Raw genomic sequence first — 25,733 nt, forward strand, 5'->3', positions numbered from 1 at the left:
CCTTGTTAATCGTTTCCTCAGAAACATTTACAAGCCAGGGCCTTTGCCCAGTTGCTCACTCACTCAAAATCATTTAATCAGGCACAAATTCACTTATTTAACAAAATTTATTGAGTACCTGCTATGGGGCAGGCATGGTTTTCGGAATGAGAAGTACAGAAACGGACAAAATAAAGCCCTTTCCAGTCCAGTGGAGAGAAAATGGACAAGACACAACTACACGTCATGTGGTGATTTAAGTGTTATGAAGAAAAATAATGAAAGTTATGCTGATTAGAATAATCCTACTCCAAAGTGTTCATGCTGATTCCACCTATATTAAGTACTGTAACAGGGAAAACTGATCTTACATCTATAGTGGAAAAAAAATCAGAACAGTGATTGTTGAAAAGGTACTTAGAGAACTTTCTGGGATGATGGTAATATTCAATATCTTGCTAAGGGTTTGGGTTAACCAATGTATGTGTTTAAGACTTGTGCATTTCCTTCTATGTAAACTCTACCTAAAAAACTTTAAAAATACTGAACTCTAGGGATGCCTGGGTGGCTCAGTTGGTAAAGAGGCTGCCTTTGGCTCAGGTCATGATCCCACCGTCCTGGGATCGAGTCCCACACTGGGCTCCTTGCTCAGAGGGGAGCCTGCTTCTCCCTCTGCCACTCTGCCTGTGTGCTTTCTCTCTCTCTCTCTCTCTGACAAATAAATAAATAAAATATTTAAAAACACTGAACTCTAGTTAATGATATACAAGCTGAAGTACTGAGGGGCAAAAAGTACTGCTGTCTGCAAATCACTGAACTGCATCCAGGGGTACAGGCCTGTGATTCATCAATCTTACACAATTCACAGCACTCATCATAGCACATACCCTCCCCATCACTCAGCCACCCCATCCCTTCCATCCCCCTCCCCTCCAGCAACCCTCGTCTGTCTCCTGAAATTAAGAGTCTCTTACGGTTTGTTTCCCTCTCTGGTTTCATCTTGTTTCACTTTTCCCTCCCTTCCCCTATGATCCTCTGTCTTGTTTCTCAAATTCCTCCTATCAGTGAGGTCATATGATAACTTTCTCTGACTGACATATTTCGCTTAGCCTAACAGCCTCCAGTTCCATCCACACTGTTGCAGGTGGCAAGATTTCATGGATTTTTTTGATGGCTGCATAATATTCCACTGTAAAAAATACATCTTCTTTATCTATTCATCTGCTGATGGACATCTAGGCTCTGAAAAGTTAAATGGACAGAGATGAAGACACAGGATAGCAAGTAAACAGTAAAAGGTCAATTACAGAATCTACTGGTAGACATCAGGGTGTTCACTGTCAAATGCTTTACATTTTTCTACAGGTTTATAAATTTTCCTAGTGAAAAGCTGGGGAAAAATAAGGCAGGGTAATGGGATGGGTGCAGAGGGGCCTGATTTAACCAGGGGGAACCAGAAAAGGCCCCTGGAGTAAGGTAACATTTGAGCAGAGACCTGAATAAGTCATGCAGGTATCAGAAGAATAACATTCCACACAAAAGTCTGAGCAAATGCAAAGATCTTTGGGTGAGATAATGCTTGGCCTAACACTCAAGCATCATTTCCAGACTGAAATACTCTTCTTTCAGAACACTCGTGATTCCACTGGTAATTAGATATACAGCTGAGTAAGTTACAAAGAAAGGAAACACAGGAACTAGGAAAGCTTTCTTTCTTTTTTTTTTTTTTTAAAGATTTTGTTTATTTATTTGACAGACAGAGATCGCAAGTAGGCAGAGAGGCAGGCAGAGAGAGAGAAGGGGAAGCAGGCTCCCCGCCGAGCAGAAAGCCTGACGTGGGGCTTGATCCCAGGACTCTGGCATCATGACCTGAGCCAAAGGCAGAGGCTTAACCCACTGAGCCACCCTGGTGCCCCCTAGGAAAGATTTCTGAGGAAAGAGAGAAGATGATGTAAATGTGAAAACTGCTAACTTGGACAACTACACAAAGACCTGCCTAAGCCAGAAGAATCAACCTTGGTTCCACTCCTCTAGTCTACTACCTCCTCACAACTACTCATCTTACGAAACTAGCGTCCACCTTAATGCTATTTTAAGTTTTCACCTGGATCAGAAGCTTCTACTTTTCTTTGTTTAAAGCAACTTTTTTTTTTAAAAGATTTTATTTATTTGAGAGAGAAAGAGCACGCGAGCAAGGGTGAGGAGCAGAGGGAGAGGGACAAGCAGACTCTACGCTTAGTACGGAGTCCGATGCAAACCCAGGACCCTGAGATCATGACCTGAGCTGAAACCAAGAGTCAGATGCTTAACCAACTGAGCCAACCAGGTACCCTTTTTTGATGACAGTTCACAGAATAAGAAATATGTTTTATATAAATATCTCTGTGTATACTAGACTGCTATTTATTTGCAGAATTTATACACACAAACCCACACCAGAAAAATAAACTTTCTGGAAACAATGTTTACTCTTACTACAACTAACACTTCAGTATTTCCTATTCTGGTCTACATTGATTTACTTCAATTATGTGTTCAAATGCTGGCCATAATCTGCTAATGGGGTACAGCCTACAACTTGAAAATCACTTATCTAGGTTACCACAAAAGTCTCCTAACACGAACATCACATATGGTGGCGCTACAGGCATGGTGAAGTATTTATTTGGACTCGAGAGAATTAAGTTTCTGAGCTTATTATCATTTTAAATCATAATGCCTGCTTCTCTCATTTATAAACCAGCCTGGTTGCTATCCTAACTTGTCTCCTTGACTCCTAAAATCTGTCTGTACCACTGCTAGAATGAAATGACCTAACTAAAACGCAAAAAGGACAATGCCACGACCCTGCTTAAAATTCATTATAATGTTCATTCATGGTTTTCAGGAAAATACTCCCACACTCTTAGAAAAGTATACAAAATTCTTCATAGGACTGCTTACTCTTTAGTACTGCATATGTCAACTTCCTCGAATGCTGAACTCAAACTAACAAAATACTATTTCCTGAATTCTACTTACACATTTTTATGGATGCCAGAGATCTGAACATGAGTTGGCTCTACTGAGAATGAAGCCTTTTACCACCAGCACTTACTTACATTATTGCTCTGCTAACTCCTAACCCTCTTTTAGACATCCACTTAACCGTCACCTCTTTCAGAAAGTATTCTTTGATCTCAATAGTGTAGGCTACTCCCCTCAAATATCTCTGTGTATGTTCCCACCCACAGCCTGCTAAACTTAGGTCTAGCCCAGCTTCAACTGTACAGTATAGCTGCTGCTTACTTATCTTTACCCTCCCATCAGACCATGAGGTTCTCAACAGCTTCTTAAATGTACCTGTCACAGTGGCAGAAACATGAAACTAGGATAAATGATTAAGCTGCCAAAGACTGAAAACAAAGAACAAGGAGAGATTTTTGAGAGAGGTCTGAAATGCTGGCAGGAAAAGGGGGGATTTCCAGAAGCAGTTGAAAATGAACTCTGAAAAAGGTCTGGCTCAGACATACATATTTGATAGTTACATTGATGGGAAAGCATGACCGCCAACAGAGGAAGACAAACGTGCAGGCAGAAGAACAAAGGCTAAAAAACCACTATTAGGCAGTAGGCAAAATAAGATGCAGCAGCAAAAACTGAGAAAAACAGTTCAGAAAATAAGACAGGGCCATGAACACAAGGACTATGATGAGAAACGGAGGACAGTAAGATTAAGACCTCTAGCAGTGCAGTTTCCACAGCTCTAAGATGAACCATGCTAACTGCTGAGAGCTGTGCAGGAAAGCACTGCATCCATACGTCTATCACAGCACTGTCCAACTGTACTGCATCTATGGTTATAAGTCTGAGCCATGAGAAATAAACTTTTTGAAGTCAGAGACAAGGAATGATTAAGTCATATTATTATCATCAAAGCCAAGTAAAGAGTCAAAAAAACCTGTTCAGTAAATCTAGGAGAGATGACCAAATGGAATACACACACAGAATAATTCTCTAAAGGAAATTTGGGGAAGCTAGATATTTTCAATGGGAAAATTTAAAGGGAACTAAGAATTATTAAGCAGCAATGAAAACCCAAGTTTGTAACAGAGGTAATCAGAGAGTTAGCTGACTTTTCCAGCACTCAGTACTAACTGAAAAAAAGGATGGCTATATTGGGGCCTGGGGAGCAGACCATAAGGGAAGCTAGAGAACTGAGGTAATTATGTAGTATTATGGTCATTCTTCCCTAGAAGTAAAAATAAACCAAGAATCAAATCAAGTGTGTCTTGCACATTAACATTAGGTTTTTTCCTTCCCCTTCATATTGCACATACTTCATTAGTAATTGTTCTCAGTTTTAAAAAGTACTTAGTTTGTGGCAAGTAAATTTTATCAATCAGATTCCAACTTTGATTTCAAATTACTAAACAATGGAAAAATTTTATATACATGTTCAACAGTCCTATTATTAAAAAGTTGCCATTCAAATGTAAGTCAAACTTCTAAAACATATATTTAACATACCCTGATGGCAAAGTTTCTGTGTTGGTACTTCCAGACTGTTGCCGTACAGGTTCCACACACCCATCTGGCTGTCTTAATTTGGCTGCCTCAAAAGCAGAATTATTTCCAGAATTAGAGGCAGCAAGGTCTAAAGTACTTCTAGTTTCAGATCCAAATGCTACACTGTTAGAAAGAATACATTCATTGTTTTCTGAGGAAGTCAGTATTTCTTGAACTGGAGGATCTTCAACAGTAGTATTAGTGCAATTTGAAGACAAGGCAGTTTCTTCAGATACTATTGCAGTACCCGTGGTGGAAGCATTATCGGTTGGTGCAGATGAGGATGATTCTCCATTAACTGAAAAGAGAAAAATCAGTAAGACGAACTATCTAAGAATGACAAAGCAAACAACTCACCACTTACACTTATTTGGTACCTAATTTACTCTGAGTAATGTATCAGGTACTGATGAAAATAAAGTAAGATTGTATTTTTTCTTGCTCACATTTTAGAGATGAACATATAAATAATAAAAATTTAAGAATAAAGTTGACCCTGGAACAACACAGCTTTGAACTATGTGGGTCTACGTATATGCAGATTTTTTCCAATTAATATAGTACAACTCTTCATGATTTTAACATTTTCTCTACCTTACTGTACTGTAAGAATACAGTATATAAGATATATACAAAATAAGTGTCAATTGACTGTTTATGTTACTGGTGAGGCTTGACAGTCAACAATAGACTCTTAGTAGTTAAATCTGTTGGGGGGACTCCAAAGTTATACAAAGACTTTCAATTGGCAGGGGTTAAGGGGTGGGGTGATGTTGGTGCTCCAAATCCCTTGTTGCTCAAGGATCAACTGTGTATATACATACACTAATAGCTTTAACTTAAGGAAAAGAGAAACCAACATGAGTATAACATGTTCTTCCTGCAAATGATCAATTTTCGAAGTCTGCATGGTTTATATAAAAACTTTAAATGATCCCTTTCAATCTCCCTTTTCATATGCAAATGGAGCGAATATCAAACAGGTAGCTGATATCAAAAATGCCAATGGGGGAAATACACAGTGGCATTAATTTAGTACTACAGGGGACTGCCAGAAAGATCCAGGAATTCATTCTACACTTTCTGAAGAAATGACTCAGTACTGGGATCCACTAATACAATTTTCTTAATATTCTTTTTAAATGTGACTGCTGAATTTCAATTATGTATCACTACTAAAGTGAGCCAAATTAAAACTATAAAGAGAATAGATTATTGGCCAAAATGAAAGAAAATTCCACATAAAATTCTAAATGAAATGGGGGAGGAAGACCTAATTAAGAGTAATGGACTCATCAGGTAGATTTTTAAAGAAAGAAAAAGATTTAAACACTGGAAAGGAAATGTATATTAAAGGAATTAAACTATAATTACAAAAAAAAACAAGAGAATGAATTAAGTTCTGTCCAAATATGGGGGAGAGAGTGGCTTTGGAAGAAAAAAAAAAATACAACAAATAAAATATTTATAGTTACCCTGTATCAAACACTGTTAGATAACACAGAGAAATGAAAAGAGAATGTGCACAGAGAGACTAAGTTCTGGTATCTTGTATATGGTGCTCGCTTAAGAGAATTATTTCATTTAATATTTACTCTTCAGCAGTACAGAAATTAATTTCTAAAACTGGAAAAGCTTAGCAGTAGTCTCTTCAAAGCAAAATAACTTTTTAATGGGAAAAGAGGAATAATTGATAAAAGATAATCCAGCCCAAGAAGAGTCATAAACCTTTATGCATACTAAAACACAGCACACAAAACACAAACTGTTAGCAACAAAGGAAGAAAATGAAATATTAAACAGCACCATTCAGTTGTTCATGGCAGAAACTTCTCTTCTACAATAATAATTCAACAGTAAGTGCTCTCAGCTCTTCTATTTGGACCACTACCTCCTGGTCCATCATTTTCTGCTTTCAATACCACAACAGCCTCTTAATTTTAGTCTGCCTGCTTTTTCTCTTGCCCAACAACAACTCATTCTCCAAATGACAGCCCAAAGAAATCATTTCCAAAACATGTAACTGATCTTTTCACTCCCCTACTTAAACACACCAGTGAATTCCTACTACTACTAGAATTCCGAACTCTTTAACCACAGCCTATACAGACTACATTAATCTGCTCCACAGCTACCCTTGATTTCTCACAATGGCCCTTCCTTCTGTTCCTTGAATAGAGCGAACCCCTTCCCATTCTGAAGATGTGCACTTGCAGTTCCCATGGTCTCTGAAATATCTCATGACTGGCTTCTCCTCATCATTTAGAGTTAATGCTCAACTCCATCTTCAGAAAGCACTTGAGGCAGTGCTTGAGTACCTTATTTAATGCTGTTCCTAACCTGTTTAGTTTCTCTTGTTCTGAAATCGTTTTATGTATTTGTTTTTATTTCTTTTCATTAAACTCAGAGGGTGAAAACTTCATCAGACTTGTTTACTCCTGTATCCCCCAACTGTTACAAAAGGCCTGGCATATGAAAACAATAAATATTTGTTGAATTAATAAATTAAAGACAAATCATAGAGGAAGAAATGAATTAAACATATCTCCCTCAAAACTATGCAGATTAAAGAGTGTTAGTAGAAATGTTAAATACATGAAGATTTAATAACACAATATATCTGACTTAAATTATAGTTAAAAAGTTTCTTACATACATATTCTATCCAAACACTAAAAATTTTTAGAAAAACTGACATGTCAAAGACCAAAAGAAAATCCCTAATTACACAATAAGGAGGCCACATTCTAACTACCATAAAACTAGAAACAAGTAGGATGCCTGGGTGGCTCAGTGGGTCAGGCATCTGCTCAGTGGGAAGCCTGTTTCTCCCTCTGCCTGACATTCCCCCTGCTTACGCACGCTCTCTCGCTGATAAATTAAAACAAACTAGAAATAAACAATATAAATACAACATATTAAAATGTTTACCTAAAGTCTGACATAACTTGCTAAACACTTTTTAAGGGTTATCTTATTGGGTCTTGAAAGAATAATGCTGAGACAGATACCAGCTTTATTCCCATTTTACTAGTGAGAAAACTGATACTTTTTTGTCCATAAAAATTATAGTTCTCCCCCAATCCAGAATCAATTTCCTTAAACAATAAACTACTGAGTTAAAGAGGAAATAATAATGAAATTATAAACTTTAGGGAAATTAAGGGCAATGAAAACACTTGAATCAAATGCTAGTGGACAAAGCCAAAGAAGTATCCAAAGATACAAGAAAGAATGGCAATAAATGAGCTTAACAGTCAATTCCAAAGCCAGGCAAGAAAAGTGGTACAAGGAATTAAAAGAACAGTAAAACAGATCAGAATTTCCAAATTTACCTGCTAAGAATCAGTTGAGTAGGAATGCTACAAACCGCTTTATATCAGTAAGTCTCAAATACATAAACTACAGGGGGCCTGGCCGGCTCAGTTGGTAGAGCATGCGCCTCTTGACTCCTGAGCCCCACTTTGAGTGCAAACATTGCTTTAAAAAGAAAAAAAAAAAAAAAATCTTAAAAAAAAAAAAAAAAAAAAAAGCTAAGCTTTGAAATATATTAACTAAATCAAAAGAAAGAAAAATTGAAAAGACCCCTCATAGGGCACCTGGCTGGCTCAGTTGGTGGGGCTTGTGACTCAATCTCAGAGTTTGAGCTTGAGGCACACAGTGGGTACAGTGATTACTTAAAAATAAAATCCTTAAAAAGAAAAGGAAAAAGAAAAAGACTCATCACAACAGAAATGAAAAAGGTGATATAAGATCTAATATTATTCTACCAAAGAGCACAAGACTCACTTGAGTTTTCTAAGAAAATTCTATGAACCCTTCAATGAACAGATCACTCCCATGTTACTTAAAATAGTACATTAGGGGGGCACCTGGGTGGCTCAGTGAGCTAATGCCTCCGCCTTTGGCTCAGGTCATGATCTCAGAGTCCTTGGATCAAGCCCCACATGGGGCTCTCTGCTCAGCAGGGACCCTGCTTCCCCCTCTCTCTCTGCCTGCCTCTCTGCCTACTTGTGACCTCTCTCATGTCAAATAAATAAAATCTTTTAAACAATAAATAAATAAATAAATAAATAAAAATAAGATAGTACCTTAGGGAAGAAAAAGAAAAATTCAGTTTCTTAATTTATTATGGGGGAGTAATACAACTCTAAGGTTGAAACTAAATTAAAAAGATGGCTCAATATTAGGAAATTATGTTAGGAAATCAACTATGTTATTAACACATTTAAAAAAAAGCCACATGACTATTTTCAATACAAACAAAAAAGCATCCAATAAAACCTTGATAAAACACCTGATAAGAGGAATCAAGAGAATTAGTAATCTTAGTTATCCATCAGAAACTCACAGTAAGCATCATATATTAAGACACTAGGAGAATTTAAGACATTAGGAGAATTTCCATTAAGGTCAGGAACAAACCAAAATCAGAAACAACAAAGAGGATCATAATCACCACTCTAATACTGCTGGGAAAAAATATTGGAAATAAAATGATGAAACTCATTCACAGAGGTTAAGTTTATTTAGAACACTACAAGAATCAACTGAAAAACTCTTAGTACCATTTGACCAAAATATTTTAACACAATAACCCTATGTAAGTTCAACATTAAAATTATACTCAAGACCTACCTAAACAAAACCAGAAAACATTACTAAGAGGCATTTTAAAACACAGAATGGATGGAGAGAGACATAATCTTCCCTGGATGGGAAGATTCAGCACTGTTAAAAAAAAAAATACTAATAACAATTAACTCCTTAAAATGCAAATACTGGTAAGGAAGGAGAGCAAGAGGAATTCTCATTCATTGCTAGTGGGAAAACAAAAAGGTAGAGCCACTCTGGAAGACAGTTTTGCAGTTTCTTACAAAAATAACCAAACTCTTATTATATAATCCAGCAGTCACAGTCCTCAGTGCAGTTAAAGTAAAAAATTTATATCCACACAAAAATCTGCACATCAATGTTTATATCAGCTCTCTATGTAACTGCCAAAACCTAGAAGCAACCAAGATGATAAGCAAATTAGAGTATATCCACACAACAGAGTATTATTCAGCAGTCCCAGAAATAAGGTATCAAGCAATGAAAAGATATGAAGGACGCTGAAGTGCATATTGCTAAGTGAAAGAAGAATCCTAACTATGTGACCTTCTGAAAAAGGCTGAACTATAGAGACATTAAAAAGATGAGTGGTTCCTAGGAGTGTGGGGAAAGGGATAAACAGGTGGTGCACAGGGAATTTGGGGAATGGTAAAACAATTCTGTATGATACTGTACTGGTGTGTACATGACAGCATTTATTTTCTTTGCTTTATTTATTTTTAAAGTAGGCTCCATGCCCCAGGGTGGAGCCCAACACAGGGATGAACTCACTACCCTGATATGAAGACTTGAGGTGAGATCAAGAGTTGAGCATTTAACCCACTGAGCTACCCAAGGGCCCCAACAACATGCATTTCTTAAATGTCACAAAACCCATATAACACAAAGTGTGAGCCTTGATGTAAACTATGGGCTCTAGTTCATAATAATGTATTTATACTGGTTCATTAATTATAACATATATACCACAGTAATGCAAAATACTAATAGCGACAATTCTGAGTGGGCATATCTTTGATTGGAGAAATTATTTTTGATATGTATCTGTGGTTCTCAACTGCAGACGTATTTGTCCGCCACTCCAAAGACATTTTAGCAATGTCACAGCTAGGGGAAAGAGAGGATATTACTAGCGTCTAGTGGGTACAGGTCAGGAATGTGCAATACATTAGACAGCCACCCACAACACAGAATTATCTGGCCCAAGATGTCTTAAGCCCAATAGGGCTTAAGTTGAGCAACTGTGATGTGTATGTAAAGAGCTGCAAGCAGTGCCCTGCAAAATAAACATCTGTCTACACTAGCTGCGAAATAAATACCTGTCAACAAATGATGAAAGGATGAGTGAAAGGACAAACTACCAAAAAGGCAAAAAGGAAAGGGAAGGTAGAGAGAGAAACAGAGGGAGGGAAGTCAGGATCATAGGCTCTTTGCTCGTGAAAGAATGTGGAAAATTTTATGTAAGCTAGTATTTAAAAATGTGACAGGTAGGATAGAAGTTCATGCAAAGCATTTCCTTCTCTACAGATGTAAGACCATACCAACTGACTTGGGTGGTTTTTTTTTTTTTTAAGTTTTTGTACATTTTTTAAAAAAGATTTTATTTATTTGTTTATTTCTTTATTTAGTGAGAGAGAGAGAGTACGGGGGGTGGGAGGGGGAGCCAGAGGGAGAGGGAAACCCAAGCAGACCACAGGCTAAGTGCAGACAAGGGCTCGATTCTAGGACCCTGAAACCACCACCAGAGCAGAAATCAAGAGTGGAATGTTCAACCAACTGACTGAGTCACACAGGTGCCACCCACTAACTTGGTTTCTTAATGAATGCATCCCAATCCTTACTTTCAGCTGTTATAACATTTTGTTTACAAGACATATCACCCTACTTTCCCGTTTAATCCTTGAGAAGTTTCTCTTGTCTTTTATGATAGGCCCCTCTCAAAGCACCATGCATCTGTCCTTACTATAACTGTTCAAGGGAAGTAGAAAAAGGCAGAAATGCTGGAGTACTTGAATATCATTTTTAGTCCCTTTTAAAGGCGTGACAAAGAACTGCTTCTATATATGAACCTTAAGTTTCTTTAGTCAATTCACGCAAATGTTCGAGGGGGCCTTTAGGGATGATGTGGTTCTTTATCTTGACTGCAGTGGCAGCTCCATGAAGCCAGACATGATAAACTGCACAAAACTAAAGGCACACACAATGCAAATATAACTGGTGAAATGCAGATTTTGTCAATGCCAATTTCCTGATTTTAATACTGTATTATAGTTATATACTGTATGTTAACACTGGGGGAGGCTGGTGAAAGGAACATGGGACCTCCCTGTACATTTCTTGGCAACTTTCTGTAATTATCCCAAAAGCTATAAACAAAGTTTAACAAACGTGAAATCAGTTAGTTCTGCCTGAAACTTACAATACTGAGCACTGATCTATGTTATTAATAAGAGAATAATTATGTATTAGAATAAGTCATTTTGCACTAGAAGTTTTGGGACAGTGGGAAGTTGAGAAGAAAACTATTTTTCTTAAGTACCTACCACCATTCAAAGACTATGGCAGATATTTTAGAATATCTCATTTACTGTTTGAAAAAAATCCTACCAGGTAGTTAATTATTACCTCCTTTTTATAAATGGAAGAGCTAAATTTTGATATGAAATTTGTCCAAGATCACACAGTTAACACATTAAATGATAGACCTGGGATTTGAACAAAGTCCTATTAGAAGCAGAATCTAATCTTTTCAATCATGACTGCTTCCTTTCCTAGCTTAAAATAACTAATATTTACAGCAACTAAACTTACAAATGGACCCTGTTAATCAAAACCCAAACGAACAGGAGGGAGGAAAAAAAATCCCCCCCCCAAAAGTCCTCTTGTATAATACCATCTCCGGTAAAATGAAATTATTTGTCTTAAAACTCCTTAGCACAGGCCCACAATCCCTTATCTGAAAACCCTGGGGCCGAGTGTATTCCAGAATCTGTAAATTTTCAGAATTTAGAAAATTAATATGGCACATTTGTTCTATATTACATCACTATGTGAGCAGATTTTGGGGGTTACACATTGTCATCACACAGTAATATTTCTGCGGCAAAATAGAGAGATACACCACGCATGATAAACTATGAATACCTTCAAAACAGTTCTAGTCATTTTGCCATCAAAGGAGTTTACCAAAACATCTTGATGGTTTTAAAGATTTTAGGACTTCGAACTGTAACTAAGGGATTAAAACATGTAACATGTTATACACAGAATATGCACACTCCTATTCCGTACCCACACTCCAACATGAAAACTGATTTTAAAGTTCTAGATTAAAAAAGGAATACAATGTTTGCACTGATGTCTTAAAGACTACTACCCCATTCCTTGAGAAGTACCTGAATTCATCCTCCTAAGAGATGACTGATCACACAAAACACACTGGCAGAATGGTTGCTACCAACAGAGGAGGTTCCGGAAGTCTTTGTAAACTGGCCAATAGAATGATGACAGATGGGATTGTTTTGTCAGATGCCACCAACAATTATCAGAGGAGGTGAAAACACAGTCACTAAGTTGGATAAGGGAATATTATTTGAAGCCTATCATAGTATGAAAGATGAACAGTACAACTTTGCGACACTATAAAAATCACACACATCAAAGTGAAGCAGAGGGCAGAGAGCTGAGAGAGCTCTTCTACTCCCTAGCTGTATTCTCTCTGTGCCTCAGTTCCTCCTGGGAGAAAGGGAAAGACTTTAGTATCTATTTCAATTATTATGGTGAGCACTTAATCAGTAAACAGACATACAGTGTTTAGAACATATATAGCACAAATATTAGAGATTATGATTTCCTATGTTTCCTAGCATTTAATGTGAATGTTGTGGCAATTACTTACAATGGAGCCTTCAATTCTAGTTCCTTATGTGTTTTAACTTCACCTTGAAATTTCAGGCAAGGATAAATAAGAGAAGAATGGGCCTAAAATTAACTGGCAAGCTGTGGAATATATATATATGTGTGTGTGCGTGTATATATATAAATGTATGATCCTTATTTATATCTCTGGGGAGATATAAATATCCCCAGCTTCTAATATTATAGCAATGGGGGTGGGGAGCCTCGGTAAGTATTCCCCTCCTTTTGCATCAGCATCTGAATATACCCAAACACTAAACTATGCAACTAACCAGTGGTCAATAGGTATTTTCACCAATCTACTCAAACAGCTAAATATTTTAGGAAGAAAAGCTAACTTACCAAATTCCACAGAATTTAAATGGAGGATGATGACAAGAATGAAACATAGTGGTGATACAAGCCTTTCTGAAATGAGCATTCATCATTCTTGTATATTTCATGAATCAGGAGTGAACTTAGTAAGTAACTGGCCCTTTATCTAATTACTTCCAGAAATACCTGTGGTATAAGCCTAAGAATCTAATTATAATATAAGTGCATGCTTAGTGAAATGTACTATTACTTCTAAACTGAATATATATTTGGAATACCCTCCTAAATAATCTGGAAAAATTGAAGTTATTCGAAAATATTTCAGGTATTGTGATCTTTAAATTCCTAGCATAGAACTAAAGATTAAGAAAGAATATACAGTAGGAAGTGTAGGCACAGGTTCATAAAGTTTAATTTAGTTTTCATTTAAACAACACATTATAGGAGCGCCTGGGTGGCTCAGCCCCTGGATGTCTGCCTTTGGCTCGGGTCATGGTCCCAAGGTCCTGGGATTGAGCCCCACATCAGGCTCCCTGATCAGTGGGAAGCCTGCTTCTCTCTCTCCCACTCCCCCTGCTTGTGTTCTCTCTCTCACTGTCTCTCTCTGTCAAATAAAATCTTTAAAAAAATCCCAAAAACAATGAGTCATAAATCACCATGCTTACCAGTGTCATTGGCAGGCTCAGATGTGAGTGGTTTTGGAGCTGGTGTGGTTTTGGGTCTGGCAGCAACCTGAGACGGAGATGAAGGTGTGCTGTCTCCATTAACTACATATGAACAGCATGAATTTTGAACTAGAGTGCTTGTGGGTGCATGATTATCTGTTCCACTAGTACCTTCAACAGCCAATCTTTAAAAAAAAAAAAAAAAAGATGCTTTCTTTAACAAGTAAAATTAAATAACTTTCCATAAGAATTGTCATTAAGAAAGATTTACCAAATTCTTAATATTCAAACAAAGTGAAAGGTAAAAAGAGTAATGAACAAATGATATAGCATGCTTTTATTACATTAAAGTTTACATTACTTTCAGTTCCAAGTGTATCCACACTGGCAGGTAACTGTACACTCAGATACACAAATACACTAAATCAAAATGAATTCAGTCCCTCACAGTAATGATCAAGTCATACTTAAATATTTAAGTCTAAGATTAATCTTTTTTTTTTAAATGCTCTAAAAGTATTTTCAAAAAGCTTATGGAACTTTAAAAAATCAATTCCAACCTACTGTAATTTTTAGAATCCTGGAAAATAAACTGAAAGGTCTTCAAATATTGATTAAAAATTACAATGTACTGGCACTAAAATAATGAGCACTTGAGAATCAGAAAAGCTAAATATTATACTACAGAGTTAGAAGGATCTATAGTACATACATGAACTGCAAATAAATAAATAAATCTCCAATTACAAAATTGAACATTTTAAATCTTACTGGCAGTGGACAGGGAGTTGGGCGGTATCACATAAATAAACTGTTTCTCCAAATACACAGGCTACCCTATATGCACCCCCTCCACAAAGCAACCTTAATGTTTTTTAAAAAGACATAATTATATCAGGAACACCTGGGTGGCTCAGTAAGTTGAATGTCTGCCTTCAGCTCAGGTCATGGTTCTGAGATCCTAGGATCAAGCCGCCCCACACTGGGCTCCCTGCTCTGTGGAGAGCCTGCTTTTACTTTTCTCTCTGCCTTCACTAGTGCTCTATCAAATAAATAAAATCTTTAAATAAATAAATAAATAAATCAGATCAGATCATGTCCCTAAGCCCTGCCCATCTATCTCAAATCTCTTTCTCTCCAAGGTTCCCCCGGCTCAGCTTGCAGCAGATATACTATGTATCAATTTTACTGAATATGAAAACATGCTGTAAAGTCTTCAAATGTTTATGAAAAATTATTATACATAGGCAGTAATATTATAATGATTATAGGATTATCAAAAAAAGGTTAAATATTATATTCTAGAGCTGGAAGAATTTGTAGAGCATAAATTAACTAAAAATAAACTCACGGTCTTTGCACTTGCTATGCCCTCTACCTAAAATAATGCTCTTCTGTCAGAACTCTGCATGGATAGTACATTTTTGGCTTTTTAATTGTAGCTCAAATGACATTTCTTTAGAGATGATTCCCCCGACATCTCTCTTTAAAATAGGCTCCCTTCCATTCCTGTCACCTTATCCTATTTCAAGGACTTCACAGTTCTTATCACTATCTCCAATTAGTTAATTTATTTCTTCACTTGTTTACTATCTACTTTATCCCACCAGAATGCAATTTCACAGAACAGGGCCAGTACAAACATGTGAAAAGTATCTGATGAAAAAATAACAAATGAATAAATGCCACTCTCCCTTCCTTTGTCACTTATATATCTGGAAGGGGAGGTCTTCAGGAAGTTTGGACAGGTGAAGTCTGAAGGAATCTCCCAAGTGATTCCTATGATTTGCACAGCCCTCCCCGCCACTCAGCAAGAATCAGTGACCCAGAAGTCTAAGTAAAAGAACTCATGTGAAGATCTCCTGTAGATCTAATCTTTCCTTCAAAATGTCTTACTATATGCAGTAAACAACATCAGGTTTCAGACTGGTGGTGATTCAAACTCCTTTACCCATCTAAAATTGTATTTCAAAAATTATAAAAACAGATGTGATTACAGATACACACAAAAAAATATTTTAATCTACCTAATTTTTCCACCCTTTTAGTTCTTAATTTTCTCATATGCTAAGTAAATACATTTATTTAAGCCAAGTATATTTTCAGAAGATATATTCATCTGTTCAAGTGCTCTATAAGAAATTCAGGAATAATGTTAGTAATTCTGTGTATTAATAGAAGCAACACTTTGTCATACACCAGTATTTTTTTTAAAGTATTCCTTTTTTTTTTTTTTTTTGAAGATTTTAGTTATTTGAGAGAGAGAGAGAGCACAAGCCAGGGGAGAGGGAGAAGCAGGCTCCCCACTGAGCAGGGAGCCCAATGTGGGGTTTGATCCCAGGATCCTGGGATCATGACCTGAGTCAAAGGCGGATGCTTAACTGACTGAGCCACCCAGGTGCCCTATTTATTTAATTTTTTAAAAGATTTTATTTATTTGTCAGAGAGAGAGAGGGCACAAGCAGAGTGAATAGCAGGCTGAGGGAAAAGCAGGTTCCCTGATGAGCAAGGAGCCTGATAAGGGACTTGATCCCAGGACCCTTGGGCTCATGACCTGAGCTGAAGGGAGACGCTTAACCGACTGAGCCACCAGGGCATCTCCAGAAAGTTTTTTATTAACTGTCATCAAATGTGAATGCAAGGGAGTTTCTGAGATGGCAGGGTGAGTTCTGAAGAAAAAACTAATCTGTGGAGCATGTACCTTATAGTGATCTACAGGAAATTGCCAATTGAGACAGCAAAAAGATATCCATTTTCCACATTATCTGAGTCTATCTATTTACTGATAAAAATATGCCTAAATACAGATTTTAAGAAGCCATTACCAATAAAAAAGAATGAAGGACTGATACATACTACAACATGGATGAACCTTATGCTAATTAAGAACAGCCAGTAAGAGAAGGCAACATATTGTATGAATCTATTCTTAAGAAATGGCCAGAATAGTCAAAGCCACTTGGGACAGAAAATAGATTAGTGGTGCCAGGAGATGGGAGGAGAGAGGAACAAGGAGAGACAGCTCATGAGTACAGTCTCTTTTTGAGGGTGATGAGAATTTCTGAAATTAGATAGTGGTGATGTACCAAAATCTACTGAAGTATATATTTTAAAAGGGTAAACCTTTTGGTGTATGTATTGTATCTCAATGAAGTTCTTACTTCTTTAAAAACTACTTAAAAAAAAAAAAAACTACTTTAAAAACTATTATTTCTTTAAAAAATTTTACAAGAATTCAAACAAATGACAAGTTTAGAAAGAAATTTTAAATTCTATGGCAAACTCTAAACTAAGGTTAAAATGTAAAACTTTATAATATGGAAAATGTTACATTACCTTGCCACAAATACTAAAATAAAATATTCTACCTGGAGGTTGGTCTTGTTGAAGGGTCTTCATTTTCATGTAAGGCATCACCATTTTGCTGTATTTCTACTGAACAACAAGAAAGCAAGCAAGCAGGTTTTTATATACGTCTTGCTGGGGTTTTTTCCTCTTCAAATTTTAAGAACACATAAAATTATCTTACTGGTTGGAGATGAGCTGCAGTTTGTTAGATTTTCTTGCTCAATCACCAGTCCATCAAGCACAACTGTTAATTCACCAGTTTGCACTATGCCATTCTTGTTTTCCAAAGAAAGTTTTAATTGTTCTTTCACTCTTTCCACTAGGGAAAAAAAAATCTTAAGTTAAAAGCTTTTGCCACATACAAAATGATGTGTTAGAAATCAAAACTACACATCAAGAATTACTCTAGTTCAGTACTTGATGGCTACATGTGGGAAGAATTATTCCACTTTTATCTGTAGACCCTTCTATATGATATCAGGCTCACTCTCTTTCACACCAAGTTGAAAGACTCCTTGCCCCTCACCCAAGCTCTCAATGTCATCTTTAATTGCTCATCTGCACTGTATAAAGCACAGAGAACATATAAATATATGCATATAATGCACACAACAATTACTTAAACTTACTCTTCAGCCCATAAGACGTGTGGTTAAGGCAAAATTTCTGCATGGAAGCCAGGCAGTCTGGTTACTGATTCCAGCTACTACTTTGAGTAAGTAGTCAAATTATAAAAAAGCCTCAGTTCCAGTCATTATAAAATGGAGATAATAAAGGCATCAAACTAAAAAGGACTGTCAAAAAGCCTAAATGCAAAACCACACAAAGTTCTTCGTACCACACTTGATACATGTTAAGCACCCAATAAATTATAAATACTATGACAATAGTTTATTATTTCTTTTTCATAGAAGACCAAATATTTCCTTCCTGTTTTAGGATTCCTAGTTCTTACTTAAACTCAAGGTCATTTTCTTTTGACTTCTATTCCACAGAAATACAAGTTTTTACTGATCCCTTTACTATTCAAAATGAAGCCAATTACTTCAGTCTTATATATTTTTTTTTTTTTTCATTTTTTTCAGTCTGGTATTTACTGGCTCTCTCTGCAGCTTCTTGAACCATGGAATATAGTTCTTCTTAGATTATGTCCTTAACTTTGTTCTTTCCTATATTTAACAAATTTGAGTCCCCCTACATTGATCAAAATGTCCAGCATAAGCATAATTATCCAAATACAGTAAAGACAAAAAAAAAAAATCTGGAACCACTATAATCACTGGACAGAAATTCTTTGCAAAAAATTTAAGAACCATATAATAAAAGAAGACCTTTTAGATTGCCTACCCCAAACTTTATACCATCATAAACCTCATTTCCACTGCGCATCACAAAAATATTAATAAAGGCGATTAGAGACTAGACAAAATACAAAAGTGTGGAAAAAAAAAACCTACAAAAGCATGAATTTCATCTTTACCTAGATTCTAAAAATCTATATCTGAAGAAAACTATACTGACCACCATTCTATTTCATTTTTGTCATCACTTTATTTAAAGTATCTGGAATGTGGAGATTTAGTTCTTGTTCCTAAAATATTTAGCTTGAGTAGATTCTTAAAGAATACCCTTTCCAAAATCCCTTTAGCGTAGGCCTCTTGGTGGTAAATTCTCTCATTTCTTAATCTGATTCTCATCTTTAAAAGATCTGTTGAGCACACTATTTTATATTGATGATAATCTCTCACTTTTTGAGGATATTTTTACCACTATCCTCTTCTTTTACTGCTAATTCTGTAATTCTAATTTATAAATCCATCCAAATCATCTCTTTCTCTAAAGCTGTTTTTTTGTCTTTGGGGTCATGCATTTCACTTGCTGAAATCATGACTTGCTCTTTATCATTTTGCTTTAGATATAATGGACTGAAGAATTTATTTTTCACTGTTATTCAAACATAGCCATTAACTCGTAAAATATCTCCTCTACTCCATCCTCTATTGCAGGGTTTAGCAAACTGGCTGCAGGCCAAATCTGACCACCTATGTGTTTTTGTGAATAGTTTTATTTGAACACAGTCATATTCATTCATTTACATATCTTCTACGCCTGCTTTCCCACTACAATGGAAGAGCTGAGTATGTATGAGACTGTATTACCTGCAAAGCTTAAATACTTACTATCTTAGCCATTTAAAGAAAGTATTTGCCAACCCCTGCTTATAATGGCTTCTTCTTAAAATTTATAATCTTTGGTGGTGGGTTCATTCTCTGATATTAGACTAAGAATAATATTTGGGCTTTAGTACTGTCAGGGTCTGTTTCTAATTCTGTCAGTGGTTTGAGGGCACCCCCAAGAGTCAAGAGTATAGGAGTCCAAGCTCAGCTCCCCTATCTGATTAGCCAAAAGCTCAGTATCCTGAAAACTGCTATCAGCATCATCCACTATTCTAATTCCAGTTTGTAAGATTTTCCTTGCCTTTATTAATTATTATTATTATTATTATTAGGAAGAAGAGGGCCTTGAAGAACACTTTGTCTCTTTGTAAAAATCGTTAATGCCACAAAAATTTGTTCTATCCGGGACATATTTGCTCTGCAGCAGGAGGTTGTTTACAAACACCTAGGCTTCCACAATTCTGAACTACTGGATATATTCACGATTCTGGAATACTGGGATATAACATTTCTGAGTCATAAAATTGGGAGGACTATCACATAAATAGTTCCCATCTACACGTGCATGTATGTATGTTGGCAGGGGGAATAACAGTATTATTCTAATATATAAACAAACCAATTCAGACATACTCATCTATTCAACATATAAATGCCCAATGTGTACCAGATACTATAATGAAAAAGCAGGATAAACACTGACCAGCCTAAAGTAAACCTCCATACCATTACTCCACTTAATTCTTTTAACAGATGTATCACCAGAATTTTGGGGGAGGTGGAGAGGACCTGACCTCCCCAACTAAACTGAAGTCTCTGAAAGAGCAGAAACTGTGTCCATCTAATTTAGTGATGTATCCTCAGTACCTGACAGAGGTAGGTGCTTAATAAATTTTTTTTTTAAGATTTTATTTATTTATTTGACAGAAGGAGATCACAAGTAGGCAGACAAGCAGGCAGAGAGAGGAAGAAGCAGGCTCCCTGCTGAGCAGAGAGGCCCAGGCAGGGCTGGATCCCAAGACTGGGATCATGACCTGAGCCGAAGGCAGAGGCTTTAACCCACTGAGCCACGAAGGCACCCAATGTTTTAAAAAATTGTTAAGAAAGGACTGTCCTCAGGAAACTTACAATTTTACAACTTTTAATCTATAATCTGATTTTTCCTCTCAGACATTCTTTCTTAGTTTTAGTAGGGCAAAGAACAATCTAAGCCTTTGAGAAGCTAGGTATACAACTAGATGATTTAGTCTTCTATCACCAATTTGTAAAACAAAACAAAACAAAACAAAACTTACACTCATTCTTTCCCCAAGGAAAATAAAGTATCTCCAAAAATTTGTTTTTTAAGGTGTTTCACATATTTAGATTTAACTCAGTCATATTCTGAAGCCATTTTAAAAAACTGCTATTATCTACTACTAAGTAACAAATTACCCTTTAGTCACTAAAAATAACAATAATCATTTATTAAAGCTCAGTTTCTGAAAGCTAGAATTTTGAGAGGGGCTAGAAAATCTGCTTAATTGATGGCTCATACACATAGCTAACAAGCTGGTGCTGAAAGCTGAGAAGAGGACTCAGCTCCTCTCCATTTAGGTGTTTCTATAGGGCTTCTTGGATCTTCACAATGGTAATTTCTAGGTACATAATCCAAGAGACCAAGGCAAATACTGAAATGTCTTTTATAACCAAGCATAGGAGGTCCTATACCACTACTTCTTTTTTTTTTAAAAAAAAGATTTTATTTATTAATTTGACAGACAGAATCTCAAGTAGGCAGAGAGGCAGACAGAGAGAGAGAGGAGGAAGCAGGCTCCCTGCCGAGCAAAGAACCCGATGTGGGGCTCGATCCCATGACCCTGGGATCATGACCCGAGCCGAAGGCAGAGGCTTTAACCCACTGAGCCACCCAGGCGCCCCTGTCCTATACCATTACTTCTATCATATTCTGTCACAGACCATCTGATTCAATGTGGGAGGGACCACACAAGGTGCAAACACTAGAAGGCAGGAATGCTTAGGGCAGGTTTTGAGGCTGGCCAACACACACATGTGTACGAAGAAAGTAGATAAATGAAATACAGGGATTGAAAACCATTCTCTGAGCATAAAAAATGTAAGTTGGATAAACTTTAAGGATGAAAAAAATTATAAACTTCTGTCAACCAAAACTAATAAAAAAGTGGCAAATGATTAACTGGGAAAAAAAAGAGCTTTTATAAGTCAGTGAGAAAACAAGGAACAATGAATAAAAAAATGTAAAAGGAATACAAGACAATGACAAATGATGAAATACGAATGATCAATAAATGTGACTTTAATTATTAAAAAAACACTGATAAAAATAATCTCCATTTTTAAAACCCATTAGCATGGCAAATATTTACAAATGGGCACTTTTATATGCTTCATTGTACGTACAAATTAGAGTAATGGTTTCAGGAAGGCAATGAGACAGCTATGCACAGCTGGAAGCTTCAAACTGCTCACTCCCTCTGACCTAGTCATTTCAATCCTAAAAATCTTTCTAAAGAATAGAAATGCATTTATATCACTGGGTATGAGAATATTATTTGTTCAAAAGCTTGGTTTTAACATATTTTAGTCTGTGCTGATACGAAGTAAATTTAAAAAAAGAACTTAAGACTTAGAAAACTAAACAAATTAGTATTACCTAAGTAAGATGAAAGCAAATTTTTAAATAAAATTAAATTTGACTTACGCTCTGTCCTCTGTCATAAATGACATTTCTCTGCTGTGTCTCCCTACCATTCAATGTAAAGGGATAATTTTCAAATTATCTGATTACTATAAATCACTTGGGACATAATTCAATTAAAAGTGAACTTAATGGATTTCAAAATGCTTTCCTCAACAAAAGCTAAGTTCTTGGTTCTACTAAGACCATAAACAAAGAAACAAAAACCAACACAGTTGAGTCCCCAGGATTTGAGTGGCAGCTATCTGACTCCTCCCTCAGGTGTTTAAAGTGGCTCCATCAGTCTCAAAATTGAAATACCAAGTTCTATACACACTCTGATGTGGATATTAGCTATGCTGCTCTTACATTTTTCACCCATGAATGGTGACAAAGATTCTCTCCTTAAGCAAACTCTAATCAGACTCCTCTGAGTCATCCTCTTGAGTGGGCCTCAACCTTGGCCTATAAAAACTGCAAATGCTCAGCACAAATGACCTCATCCATCACTTCTCCCCACATTGAAAAACTTGAACACACACTAACAGAGCTAAGGATGATCGTAGCCCCACTTGTACTGCCTACCTGAGAAAATTCAGGGCTGTTAATAAAAATTTCATGTTTGTTCCAGTCTACACCTGTGAGAGGACTCTGACACCCCAACCTTAGAGCATTTACTAAAAAGGGCTTACAATAATGAATTCTTCCACTCTCCCTCTGTGATCTACAGCTCACCCTTGAACAATGCAGGGTTCAGGGGCACTGACTCGTGGTACAGTTGAAAATCCTCCTTTAACTTTTGACTCCCCCCAAATTTAATTATTAATAGCCCACAGATAACCAGATGCTTTACTGATAACAGAAACAGTCAGTGAACATATATTTAAAATGATATATATGTATTATATACTGTAATCTTACAATAAATTAAGCCAGAGAAAAGAAAAATATAACTAAGAAAACCATAAAGAAGAGAGAATGTATTTATGGTACTGTAATGTAAAAAATCCAAAAATATAAGGGAACCCGTACCATCCAAACCTGTGTTGTTCAAGGGGCAACTGTAATGTTATCCTCTATAACTTGGGAGTATCTTTGTCCACGATGTGAAAGCCACTCCTCGGAAATGTAATCATCAGGAAGGACAGGGCTTAGGACTCACTGTCTATGTGGGAGAAGAGAATTCCAACCAGCAGAAAAAAAACTGGCCTAATCACATTTATACCAATAAACCCTTCATCATTTTTTACTTCTCTGACTCTACTTAGCTTCCACCCATACCCACCCACTCCCCTTTTCCTCACTGTCCCTTTGAAATGCCCAGTTACCGCTATACAAATACAAGTTTAGCTCAGATCAAGCTGAACCGTCTTCCTTATTGCAACAGTGTATTACTGATTAAAATCTGTCCTTATCATTTTAACTAGTATCAGGCTTTATCTTTAATAATGGAGGGATTCTTCCTTCGGAGTTTAAGAAATAGTGGGATTGAGAGAAAGAAATGTATCTCGGATATCAGTATCCACGGCTGATGACATAACACATACCTCTGCAGAGCCAATTAAATAACTTCTATAATTTAGAATGGCATCCGCATGATCTAAAAGCATAACTAAAGGTTGGAGTGCAAATAAGTGCTTAAACCTACATAACTTCTCACACAATGTATCAGAGGACTGCATGAGCAAAAACTCTGGTCATTATCCAACCAGCTTATGACAAGAAAAAAAAATGAAAGTTCACAACTGGAAGGCCTGCTGAGATTTAAATGTGAAGAAATGAGAACTTCCCTAGTAAGCTCCTACTGGGTATTTTGGGGGAAAATATAAGATGATTTTAGGTTGGTTTAGTTGCGGGTTTTAAGGCTATCACAACTTAAAACAACCATGAAGGCCAAAGAATTAAGTATCTTCAAAACTGGGAGATATTATCTATTCAAGTCAATTAAGCCTCTACTCTCACCTCAAATTTATCAGGAAAAGGGATAGAAAAACATGAATTTATGAGAAGAAAATGTCAGGGCCTTAAGTACAGAAGAAATTAGGCCATAAATTTGAAGAGGGACAATGTCTAAGTGCCAAACCAAGAGGCTAAATCAAAGGCACCCAAGAATTTTATCTATTATGAGTGCATTTTTAAATTCTACAAGGCTATCTAGAACTACACTAACTTTCTTTTATTCTAATTAAAATTAAAAGCTAAGGTTCAGAAAACCAGTGTTCTAGTCAAAACTTCTGTTCTTGAGCAAGCCACTTACATTAAAAGTTACTAAATAAATGAGTCACTCGGATTAATGCCCAAAGGGTTCTTTTACCTTTAAAGCACTATGATTCACAAGCTTTAAATTTACTTACCTTCTGTTATAGGCTGAGTTATGTTCTGCTTCCCCCTCCCCCAAATTCATAGTTTTTGAAGTCCTAACCCCTGGTACCTCAGGGGGTGACTCAATTTGGAAATAGCATCTTTGAAAAGGTAATTAAATTAAAATGAGGTGCCTCTTCCAATAATGACTGGTGTCCTTTTACAAGGAAGAAATTCTGATATAGACACATGCACAGAGGGAAGAAAATGTGAAGATATAAGAAGCTGGCCATCTATAAACCAAAAGGGAGGAAGTCCTCTGAAGAAACCAACACTGCTGACATCTTGATTTCAGCCTTCTAGTGGCCAGAATTGTGAGAAGATACACTTGTTATTTAAGACACGCAATCTTTGGTATTTGGGTATGACAGCCCAGGCAAACTAATACACCTTTCAATAATTTAAAAAAAAAAAAAAAAAAAGGACTGCCAGGGGTGTATAGGATGCTACTACTAGCATTTCTGAAACCATCAACTTCAGACATGTATGAAGGTTTACAAAATTTTATTTTTCCTCTGAGCATATTCTGCTCAATTAAATTCTAAGAAATAACTTCAAGTTAATACAATTTATCAAAGTTTCCTTTCAAAGAATACTGACATTCTGACCTTCCTACAAAATTACTTTGGCAGATAAATATCATAATCTTTGTAGGGAAGATAATTTTGCAAAGAATACCACTGAATGATACGGGAAATGCACATAATATTAAGAGAGCTAAGCACAATATGAAATTGAATGAAGTCCCAATTGTTATATACACACAAACAAAATTCATCAAACTGTTAGCAATTATCATCTCTGGGTTGTGAGTTACAAGAAATAATTATGTGTACTAAAAAAGAGGTGCCATGCACAGCTAAACACAAGACCACTCCTTCAAGTTAAGGAGAGACAGCTATATTAATTTACTTATAGAAATTAATGAACAGAGAAGGTCAAGCAAAACATTCTAAACACAGAAGGTCGAGCAAAATGAGAAAACAGGAATATGCTCTAAAAAAGAAAGAGACAAAGCCTCACAAAAAATCTAAATGAAATGGAATCAACCAATCCACCTGATAAAGAGTTCAAAATAATGATCATAAAGATGTTCACTGGACTTGAGAG

At 36.3% G+C, this 25,733-nt stretch overlaps 1 protein-coding gene across 3 annotated transcripts in view; it reads right to left on the bottom strand.

Annotated features, from left to right (window-relative positions):
* The window catches only part of WWP1 (WW domain containing E3 ubiquitin protein ligase 1), a 112,356-nt gene that overhangs the window by 41,579 nt on the left and 45,044 nt on the right, over nucleotides 1-25,733 (bottom strand). The window contains exons 6-9 of one of the 3 annotated variants that reach the window (XM_032869089.1): nucleotides 17,569-17,706; nucleotides 17,408-17,471; nucleotides 14,040-14,224; nucleotides 4,489-4,825 (exon numbers count right to left, since the gene is read on the bottom strand). In XM_032869089.1, the coding sequence (XP_032724980.1) occupies nucleotides 4,489-4,825; nucleotides 14,040-14,224; nucleotides 17,408-17,471; nucleotides 17,569-17,706 (724 nt within the window). Of the gene's footprint in view, nucleotides 1-4,488; nucleotides 4,826-12,536; nucleotides 12,601-14,039; nucleotides 14,225-17,407; nucleotides 17,475-17,568; nucleotides 17,707-25,733 lie in introns of those variants that run through there. The other 2 variants (XM_032869088.1, XM_032869090.1) reach the window with 2 other exon arrangements.

Source organism: Lontra canadensis, unplaced genomic scaffold, assembly GCF_010015895.1.
Source record: "Lontra canadensis isolate GAN:19392208 unplaced genomic scaffold, GSC_riverotter_1.0 scaffold37, whole genome shotgun sequence".
NCBI lineage: Eukaryota > Metazoa > Chordata > Mammalia > Carnivora > Mustelidae > Lontra > Lontra canadensis.